The sequence below is a fragment of the Ailuropoda melanoleuca genome, chromosome 9, assembly GCF_002007445.2.
Source record: "Ailuropoda melanoleuca isolate Jingjing chromosome 9, ASM200744v2, whole genome shotgun sequence".
NCBI lineage: Eukaryota > Metazoa > Chordata > Mammalia > Carnivora > Ursidae > Ailuropoda > Ailuropoda melanoleuca.
In genome coordinates this window covers 26,742,698-26,753,186 of record NC_048226.1, presented here as the reverse complement: position 1 = coordinate 26,753,186, position 10,489 = coordinate 26,742,698, and the positions used below count along the sequence as shown (strand labels likewise).

Here is a 10,489-nt window from a genome sequence, read left to right as displayed (position 1 = left end):
AAAGATTTTATTTATTTATTTGACAGAGATAGAGACAGCCAGCGAGAGAGGGAACACAAGCAGGGAGAGTGGGAGAGGAAGAAGCAGGCTCGTAGCGGAGGAGCCTGATGTGGGGCTCGATCCTGTAACGCCAGGATCACGCCCTGAGCCGAAGGCAGACGCTTAACCGCTGTGCCACCCAGGCGCCCCCTGGGTTGTTTGTTCTGATGTGAGTGTTATCTAGTTATATCTAGTGTATCTAGTTATATAGCTGTATCTGGGGTGAAGTGAGTGTAGGGTCCTCCTACTGTGCCATCTTTCCTGGAAGTGCCTATCGTTTCTACTTTTAAAATATATCACTAACTCAGTCATTTCTCTCTACCTCCTGGGCATTTTGGGCCCAACCAGCTGGTCTTTCCCCGTTTATTATACTAGTACCATATACTAGCACCATATACAGATTATACTAGCACCATATACTATACTAGCACCTAACCTCCTGTGTCCCCCAGAATCATCTCCCTACAGGATATCCAGAGATACTCTCTTAAAACCACCTTGTGAACCACCCCAGTCAGAAGATACTGGTCCTCTGCTTAAAACCCACCAATATACCCCTATATCTATAACTTTAAAATAAGAACTGAACTTCTGACCATGGTCTGTATGACTTTATATGAGCCCTGGTCACCTCTTCAATGTACTGCTTTCTCACTCTTTTCTCTCTCTCTCTGGGCCCATCCACATCATCTTCTTTGCCAGTCTGAAGTATGTTCCATGTTTAGGCTCTTTGTCTCACTTTGTATTTGCCATCTACCTGAAATATTCTTCCCCTAGGCAATTACTGACAGATTTCTGGGCATATCTCCCTTGTTCACAGAATTCTTTCCAGTTTAACCACCATATGCAGAAGCAGTCTTTGCCCAATCTCATTTCACACCCTTCCTTCATAACAGTTAATGCCTCGTGACACTTAACAGACATCATCTGTTCCTTACACTAGAGCAGAGACTGGCTAAAATCAGTTGCATACTAAGGGTGAGAGTGGAAATCCTTTCCTTGTTCCAATAAGGTGAACACGTTTAGTCTGTCATCATTATGTCCATTAACTGTATTTTTCATAGATGCACTTATCAGCTTGAGGAAGTTTCTGTTCCTAGTTTGGGGGGTAGATTTTATGAATGGGTGTTGGATTTTGTCAAATGCTTTTTGTGTGTTTTGTTGTTTACTCAATATACTATATTTCAGGAATCAGGTTTTGGATATTAAACTCACTTTGCATTCCTGAACAAATCACAATTGTTCACAATGTGTGATCTTTATTATACGTTGGCAGGATTTGGTTTCCTAATATTTTGTTAAGGATTTTTGCATCTATTTTCATGAATAGTATTTCTTTGAAACTTGAAGTTTGTGTTTTACAATTTATTTATTTATTTATATGGCTTTCCTTTCTTGTGATAGCTCTGTCTGGTTTTGGTATCAGGACAGTATTGGCCTTAATAGATTGGGTTGCAAAGTGTTTCCCTCCTCCTCTATTTTCTGAAAGAGTTTGTGTAGGATTGGTGTTCTTCTTTAAATAGCTGATAGAATTCACCAGTGGAGCCATCTGGGCCTGGGCTTTTCTTTTTGAGTAGGTAAATCTTGTCAGATGTTCTATTTCTTTTTGAATCAATTTTGGTAACTGTCTTTTTGGAATTTGTTCATCTGAGTTATATAATGTGTTGGCATAAAGTTGTTTATAGTAGCTCTCAAAACCCTTCGTATATCTGTAGGGTGGGTTGGTTCTAATGAAATAACACATTCCTGTATGTCTCCTCTCAATACTGTACTACAGCACTCCTTCACTTTTTTTTTTTTTTTAAAGATTTTATTTATTTATTCGACAGAGATAGAGACAGCCAGCGAGAGAGGGAACACAAGCAGGGGGAGTGGGAGAGGAAGAGGCAGGCTCATAGCAGAGGAGCCTGATGTGGGGCTCGATCCCATAACACCGGGATCACTCCCTGAGCCAAAGGCAGACGCTTAACCGCTGTGCCACCCAGGCGCCCCATCACTTCTGACACCAGACGTGTGGGTGTTCCCCACACGTCAGGCAATTCTGTGACACCAGTTGGATGTCCTAAAATTTAACCCAATCTTGACACCATCTACCTGGAGATAGTGTCAGACCCCACAGATTAAGGGCTCAGTCCCACAGTTTCAGATGTCAATCACAAATCTAAATTATCATCTGTGCTTCTGATTTGGTATAAATTATAGGTTTCCGTAGCCCCCTCCTTGGGGTTAATTAATTTGCTAGAAAGCTCACAGAATTTAGAGAAACATTTTCTTATGTTGACCTTAAAAGTAAAACAGCCTGTTATTTTACCAGCAAATGGTTTTATTTGAGAATAGCAGAGGAATTGCAACTGGGGACAAGCAAGTCATAGTAAAAGCCATAGGTAAATTCACAGAACAAAGGAGAATTATTCTCTTTTATAGAGGGAAGGGGAGAGTTGGAAGGGGCTCTTATAAACACAAATTCCATTGGAGTAAACTGAGTTCAAAGTGTAGGGGCTTTTTGTTGGCTGAGTTGTGATAATCTCATTGGCTGGGCTCTTGCTAGAGGAGGAAAAAACCTTTCTTCCTACTGGGGTAGTAATGTACAGGCTTCTTCCTGTTAGGAATGCAAGATACCTCTCTTCCTGTGGGATTCTGCAACTGATGAAGAATGGTAGGGCATGAGAACTCCCCATTCTGGCCTTCCGACTTCATTTAAAATGAAGTGCATTTATTCAGCTTCACACTTAGGTTTACCAGTTTATTATAAAGGATATTATAAAGGGTGAAGATGAATAGCCAGATGAAGAGGTACATAGGATGAGGTCAGGATAAGGCCTGAGTACAGGAGCTTCTGTTCCTGTGGAACTGGGGTGTACCACTCTCCCTGTATGTGGAGGTTCATCAGATCTTGCCGTTGAGGCGTTTTTATGTATCTTAATCTACAATACCTCCTCCACACTCCTCTCCCTTCCCAGAGATTTCTTGGTGGAATTGAAAGGTCCAACCCTCCAATCATTTGGTTTTTCTGGTGACCAGCCTCATCCTGAGGTGATCTAGGGACCCCACCCTAAGTTGGCTCATTAGCATAAACTCAGGTGGGCTCAAAAAAGGCTCCTTATGAATGACAAAAGACACTCCTAGCAGGAAATTTCTAGGATTTTAGGAGCTCTGTGCCAGGGATGAGGGACAAAGACCAAATATATACCTTATGATAACACAGTAGTGATGTCCCTTCTTTTTTTCCTGGTTTTTGATCATTTGTATCTTCTATATTTCTACCCCTCCCTCACCATCAGCCATGTTAAAAGTTTATTAATTTTGTTGATCTTTTCAAAGAACTAACCTCTGGTTTCATTGATTTGGTTTTTCCTTCAGTTGTTTTTGTTTTCTCTTTCATTGATTTCTACTCTGATCTTTATAATTTTCTTGTACAATATGTTTTTGCTTTTTGTTTTGTTTTTTTTTTAAGGTGGAAGCATAGATTATTGAGACCTCCTTTCTAATAGAGTTTGAAGTGACAGATTTCCTTCTAACCACTGCTTTGGCTGTACCACATAAATTATGATAGTACTGTGTTTTCATTTTTTGTTCAGCCTAAAATACTTTCTAGTTTCTTTTTTGAGATCTCTTTGAACCATGGATTATTTAGAAGTGTTAAGTATTTGGGGATTTCCCAGATTTCTTTCTGTTTGTGATTTCTGATTTAATTCCATTTCAGTTATACAATTATGATTGTAGTTATTCAGTCATATATTGAATGATTTCAGATCTTCTAAATTTGTTGAGACTTGTTTTACAGAATGTGGTCTATCCTAGAGAATGTTTCATGTCTACTTAATAGGAATGTGCGTTCTTCCTTTGTTAGGGGGAGTGTTTTGCAATTGTCTCTGAGGTTAAGATGGTTGGTAGTCCTGTTGAAATCTGTAGTCTTACTGATTTTCTGTTTACTTGTTCCATCAGTTGTTGAGGTTCAGTATTGAAATTTCCAGCTGTAGTTGTGGATTTGTCTACGTCTGTAATTTCTATCAGCTTTTCATTCATGTGTTCTGGAGCTTTGTTGTTAGGTATGCATACCTTTGTAATTGTTATATATTCCTGTACTCTTTTTTCAATGTGAAATGTCCCTCTTTGTCTCTAGTAACATTTCTTGCCTTAAAGTCTATTTTTTGTAATATTAGTATAACCACTCCATTTCTCTTATGGTTATTGTTTGCATGTTACACCTTTCTCCATCTTTTTACTTTGAGCCATGGTTTGTCCCTGATTATGTACCTTTTAGCTGGATTCCGCTTTTTTTTTTTTAATCCAGCAGTCTCTGCCTTTTGATTGAGATGCTTAAGCCATTCATATCTAGTGTATAATTATGGCTTTGGTTGGATTTACATCTGCCATTTTGCTGTGTTTTCTCTATGCCTTGTGTCGTTTTTGCTTCTTCCTTTAGTGCTTTCTTTTGTGTTAAAAAATTTTTAATGTACCATTTTAATTCTTCTGTTGATTTTCAACCACTTTTTTTAGTGTTTGCTCTAGGGATTAAAATATGTATTTGAATTTATCATAATCTACTTCATGCTAATACCTTAATTCCGGTAAAATATAGCAACTCTGCTGCAGCATCGTTCTATTTCCTCTTCCCTCCTTCTTGTTATTATTGTCATATAGATTACATGTTACAAAGCTGTGCAACAGATTTGTAACTATATGTGTTACACATGCATGTATATGGTATAATCATTGCATTATGCCTGGGATTGGCAAACTTCCGTAAGTCACAAAATATTATTTTGAATTTTTTCCCAAGCATTCGAAAATATACAAGCCATTTTTAGCTCACAGGCTATGCAAAAACAGGGGTGGGACAAATGTGGCCCATGGACTATAGTTTCTTAAGTTCTGCTTTATGTAATCTTTTGTCTTTTAAAAATATTAAGGAAAGGAAAAAAAATACTTATCCTATTTTATAAAACACATATTTCCCATTTCCAGTGCTCTTTATTTCCTCCCATGGATTCATGTTTCTATTTGATATCATATCAGTATGTGTTTATCTGGGAATGTTTTAATTTTGCCTTCACTTTTTGAAGGATAGTTTTGCTAGATATAGAATTCTTAGTTGATAGGATTTTTTCCCTTATATTATTTTAAACATGTCATCTCACTGGTTTCTGTGCTTCACTGGTTTCTGTCCTCCATTGTTTTTCAGGAAAAGTTGGCCATTAATGATATTTTGTACTCCTAGATGTTATGTGTCTTTTTTTCCCCTCTCTTGCTGCTTTCATGATTTTCTCTTTGTTTTTGGTTTTCAACAGTTTCAGTATAATGTGTCTGGGGTGAGTCTGTTTGTTTATCCTACTTGGGATTTCTTAATTTGGGGAATTGTAGATTAATGTTTTTCATCAAATTGGGGGGTTTGGGCTGTGTTTAACTACTTTTTCTGTCCCCTTTTTTTCCTCTTCCCACTTTTTTGGGAGGAAATTCCCATTATGCATATGTTTGTATTCCTTGATGTTGTCTCCTAGGTATTTGAGACTTTGCTTATTTTTCCTCAGTCTTTTTTCTCTTATTTTCCAGTTACAGTAAGATAGAAATTATACAGTCTTCAATTTGACTGATTTTTTTTCCTCTGCCATTTAAATCTGCCATTTTGCCCATCTAGTGAATTTTTCATTTTGGTTATTATACTTTCCAACTCAGAAATTTCCTTTTAGTACTTTCCTCATAGTTTCTCTTTATTGAGATTCCGTATGTGTTAAATCATTGTTATCTTATTTTCCTATGTTATCCTTTCTCTTTCGCGTGCTTTTTTTTTTTTTTTTTTTTGAAATTTTTGGACATACTTATTTCAGTTGCTTACAAGTTGTTTTCTGCTAAATCTAGCATCTGGTCCATCAGAGTCCACTTTTATTGACTGATTTTATTCCTGAGTATGGCTCACACTTTTCAGTGTTTTTGCATGTCTCATAATTTTTTGTTGAAAAGCAGACATTTTAGATAATATATTGTATTATCTAGATTCTGATTTTTTTAAAGATTTATAATGATTATTTTGATTGTTTTGTGTACTTGTTTTATAACATGCCTGGAATTCTCTCTGAAATCTGTTTCCCCCATAGCATACAGCCTCTGATGTCCTGGCTTCACTCTTCTGTTTTCTAGCCTGACTTCTAGGGTTTGTTCTATATCTTCTTGGCTTATGCTCAAGCCTGTTGGTCTCCCCTTCTGCTGATGGGTCTACATGTGGGTGGAAGCAGAGAGAGCATAGAATTCAACGTTTTGGCAGTTTTCCTGTGCATGTGCATCCCAGTTTTTTCAGGTGTCCTGATGCCCTCAATAGCCCTTCTGTGCTCTCTGTATTTTATGATTCCCTATTAAATTTCTGGCTACTTCTCAGGTCTGACATCTAGTGAAGAGGCCAGTGGAGATGGAGGCTTTCTTGTCAGTCCTTTTATTGGCAATGTCCTTGGCATGCATTTTCTCCTCCCTACTCTATACCGTTCAGCTTCTGCTGGAGGCAGAGTCTCATCCTGGTAGAACTGTCTTCCAGCTTGGATAGAAACATACCCAGGCAAGAGCACCATAGGCACTCACTGTCCCTACCTATGTTTGGCAGGTTTTTTCATAAACACTTCTCAGTTTGTTGTTTGCCTTTACTTTATTTTCAGAGCACTGGGATCATCGTCTTTTATAATTTGGTGTGGTTTTATAGCTGCTTTGAAAGAAGGATTTGCTAACCTCTTCTTTCCACCATAACCTACGTCCTGTCCTTCATTAATTCTTTTGTAAGCGAATTTGTCCCAAAGAAGACTCTAGATCTAATGCTAAACTTTTGATGAATATTTCAAATGGCATTTTAAGTGTGTGTGTGTGTGTGTGTGTGTGTGTGTGTGTGTGTGTGTGGTGGGGGGGATAATAAAGCTTGGTCTGGGATGAAAATTTGAGAGCACAAAATGAATTAGCCAAGTGTAAGTTTCTTCTTCGCCTTTCCATCACAGTTGAAGTGTTCTGTGGGAGACAAGTTGGGGGGAAAGGGACAGTTAGTCTTAGATTCTTGTCTTTGAGGTCAGTTCTTTCTGCTTTTCTGCTTTTCATTAGCTGTTAAACATCATTTTAGTCTCACTGTTTCTGTGTGGTGTGTTGTGGCTTATGGCCTTGTCTGTGGTATGTCAGTTGGGAGTAATCACTGTGTGTTTTGTGCTCACTTGACCTCCAGGGGCAGAAGGACTCAGGGTGGAGTTTGACCGGCAATGCTCTACAGAGAGGCGCCATGACCCTCTCACAGTCATGGACGGTGTCAACAGGATTGTCTCCGTGCGGTCAGGTGTGAAGGAAGGTTGAGCAGGATGTGTCTGCTTGCCTTCATAAAACAGAACTGTTAATTTACTAAACAGAATGCTACTGCTTCATTCTTATGTGACACATAAGGAAGGGACAATAAGCTATTTTGCTGCAAAATACAGTAGGTTTTTTCTGCCTCTTCCTAGTACTTTCAATAAGATAATTATGCTAGTGGTTTGTGTACCTCACCACTGATGGGTGGGATTACAGGGTGACTTTGGGCCCTTGGAACACAGGCAGTCTGGGAAGGCCAGTTTCACCCAGATAGTTAGAGATGGTGCTGTAAGACATGTGGGAGTACCAGGCTTATGCAAGGTAAAGGTTGATGTATAAGAAAGCTGTCTAAAGGGACTAAGTTGGTAATTGATTCAGTGAGGGCTGGGTTCAAGTTTTTGTAAAGTTGCACCCTCTGTGGGGAAAGCTGGGGCCTTTTATCCTGTTTTCTGGGTAACTGCCATCATATAAGACCTTTCCCTGGAAACCTTCCTATAAGCCCTTGACCTGGTGTGTCTGCTGTCCTCTCATACTATGTTGTAGTTATATATGAGTATTTCCATCAGGGCAGTGCCTGCCTACCCTCAGTTTCCCTAGTATTTGGTATAGTGTGTACGAAAGGACAGAATGTATTAAATGTTATTCATTAGGAGTAGTGTGAACTCAGATTTGCAAGAACTTGAGTTTGAGGAGCTAGCTGTTCTTCAGATACAGTGTAAATGATTTTGCTTTGTATCTAAAGAAGTTTGTGTTGATCACATGATGGAGTGAACCCAACCCCAGGGAATACTTTTCTCTGCTAGGCCGAGAATGGTCTGACTGGTCCAGTGAGCTGCGCATCCCAGGGGATGAGTTGAAGTGGAAGTTCATCAGTGATGGGTCTGTGAATGGGTGGGGCTGGCGCTTCACAGTCTATCCCATCATGCCAGCTGCAGGTAAGTGGGGAGCCTGGTGGCATCCAAGTCCTGATCACTCAAGCAAGGTGGACACACAGCTATTTTCATTTAGTACTTCGTAGTCTGCCTTCTCCTGACATGCTGGGAGCCAGCCCTGCCGAAGGCCCCACTGCATTGATGATCAGAACTACCAAAGAGTCACCTCAGCAGTCCAGTTGTTAGGGTGTTAGCAGTCCATCACCTAATGGGAAAGGAGTTATTGCTGGTTGCACTTCTTTTTTTGTTTTAAAGATTTTATTTATTTGAGAGAGGAAGAGAGCAAGAGTGGGGGCTAGGGGTAGTGGGAGAGGGACAGGCAGACTCCATGTTGAGCAGAGAGCCCAACACGGCACTCAATCCCAGGCCTGGGATCATGACCTGAGCCAAAGGCAGACACTTAACTGACTGAGCCACCCAGGCGTCACGCTAGTTGCACTTCTTAAGCTGTTTGATTTTCAGATAAGATGTCAATGTACAGAGTGTAGTTATGACACAGACAGTGGCAGTACCATGGACAGCCCTTTAACCACAGCATCTGGGTCGAAAAGGCCCACTGGGTCAGATCTGTGTCGATCTCCTTGTGGGATAGCCCTCATCCTGTTCAACGCAGGAACATTTACAGTGCTCATTTTTTAGGCCCTAAAGACCTCCTTTCTGATCGCTGCGTCCTCTCCTGTCCGTCCATGGACTTGGTGACATGTCTGTTAGACTTCCGACTCAATCTCACCTCAAACAGAAGCATTGTCCCTCGCCTTGCAGCATCGCTGGCAGCCTGTGCACAGCTGAGTGCCTTAGGTAAATAGCATCTTTATTATCATGTCTGTTGTACTTGATGGAAAAAATGGTCAAGCTTCTGATCTTTTCTGTCTTCTCATTTTAGCTGCCAGTCACAGAATGTGGGCCCTTCAGAGACTGAGGAAACTGCTTACAACTGAATTTGGGCAATCAATCAACATAAACAGGCTACTTGGAGATAATGATGGGGAAGCAAGAGCTTTGGTATGGAACATTAAATTACAGGTTCTAGATGTTTGACCTTTGGGAATAAAATGTTGCTTAAATAATTTAAACTTCTAAATCACTGAGAAGAGTTGAGAAATTCTACCTAAGAGTAAGGCTGCCTTTGTTCCATCCAGACTCCATTATGTTGCTCCATATGACTGAGTGCAGATTGCCTTGTGATTTTTGGAAACAGAGATGTGTCAATGGCTATGACCATAGGATTGTGTCTGTTAGACTTTGCAACAAGTCTGGCTCACAACATTCCTTTGTTTTTGCTGTATGAGATAGTTACTGTTGAAAGGATGCTTGATCTTAACCATTTTAGGAGATAAGGCTTTATAGGCCAGAAAGGGACTGGTTCCCTGCAAGTGGCTATACTGAAATAGAGACCAAGCATTCTGAGGTGAATTTTCAAGCTCTTGTTTTTAATTTTAGTGTTCACCAAACTTACTTGAAAAATATCAATACACATTTTTTTAGGGAAAATAGTACCAACATAATAAAACATTTGACTCATAGAAACAAAACTCTTACCGCCTGTACATTTTGGACTACTTTACTAGGATATAATTTTGTTGTTTTCTTAGAGTTTTACAGGCAGTGCTCTTGCTGCTTTGGTAAAAGGCCTTCCAGAAGCTTTGCAAAGGCAATTTGAATACGAAGATCCTATTGTAAGAGGTGGCAAGCAGCTGCTCCACAGCCCATTCTTTAAGGTAATGCTTGACTTGTTTTAAAGTGATGAGGACAGCCACCGAGAGTGGTCATGCGTAGTGCATTGCATTTCAGGCCTCCTGGAGGACAGGGGTAGGTATTGCTGAAGTTGAATATGAAAAATGTCCAGAAATGACTATGTGACCTAAGCCCTTAATACTTTAACGAAGTATTAGTGTACTTTGAGATGCTTGGCTTAGGCAGCAATTATTGTAGCATTCGTCAGATCTGAGGTTCTATGTTTCAGGTGCGTTACTAGGGGCTGGGTAGGAATAATCCGCATCACTGGTGATGGTGAAATACTTGCTTGGCACATTGGCAGTCAGCCTAGAATAAGGAGCTCCTTTTTTTTTTTTTTTTAAGATTTTATTTATTTATTTGACAGAGATAGAGACAGCCAGTGAGAGGGGGAACACAAGCAGGGGGAGTGGGAGAGGAAGAAGCAGGCTCACAAGCAGGGGGAGTGGGAGAGGAAGAAGCAGGCTCATAGC

At 40.0% G+C, this 10,489-nt stretch overlaps 1 protein-coding gene across 7 annotated transcripts in view; it reads left to right on the top strand.

The window, feature by feature from the left end:
• The window catches only part of HERC2 (HECT and RLD domain containing E3 ubiquitin protein ligase 2), a 234,929-nt gene that overhangs the window by 190,361 nt on the left and 34,079 nt on the right, over positions 1 to 10,489 (top strand). For all 7 annotated transcript variants that reach the window (XR_004627758.1, XM_019809923.2, XM_019809922.2 and 4 more), the window contains 5 exons: positions 7,232 to 7,339; positions 8,154 to 8,285; positions 8,922 to 9,080; positions 9,166 to 9,284; positions 9,875 to 10,000. Coding sequence is in view for 6 of the 7 variants with exons in the window: in XM_019809923.2 (XP_019665482.1) it covers positions 7,232 to 7,339; positions 8,154 to 8,285; positions 8,922 to 9,080; positions 9,166 to 9,284; positions 9,875 to 10,000 (644 nt within the window). In the remaining variant the exon portion in view is untranslated. The remainder of the gene's footprint in view (positions 1 to 7,231; positions 7,340 to 8,153; positions 8,286 to 8,921; positions 9,081 to 9,165; positions 9,285 to 9,874; positions 10,001 to 10,489) is intronic.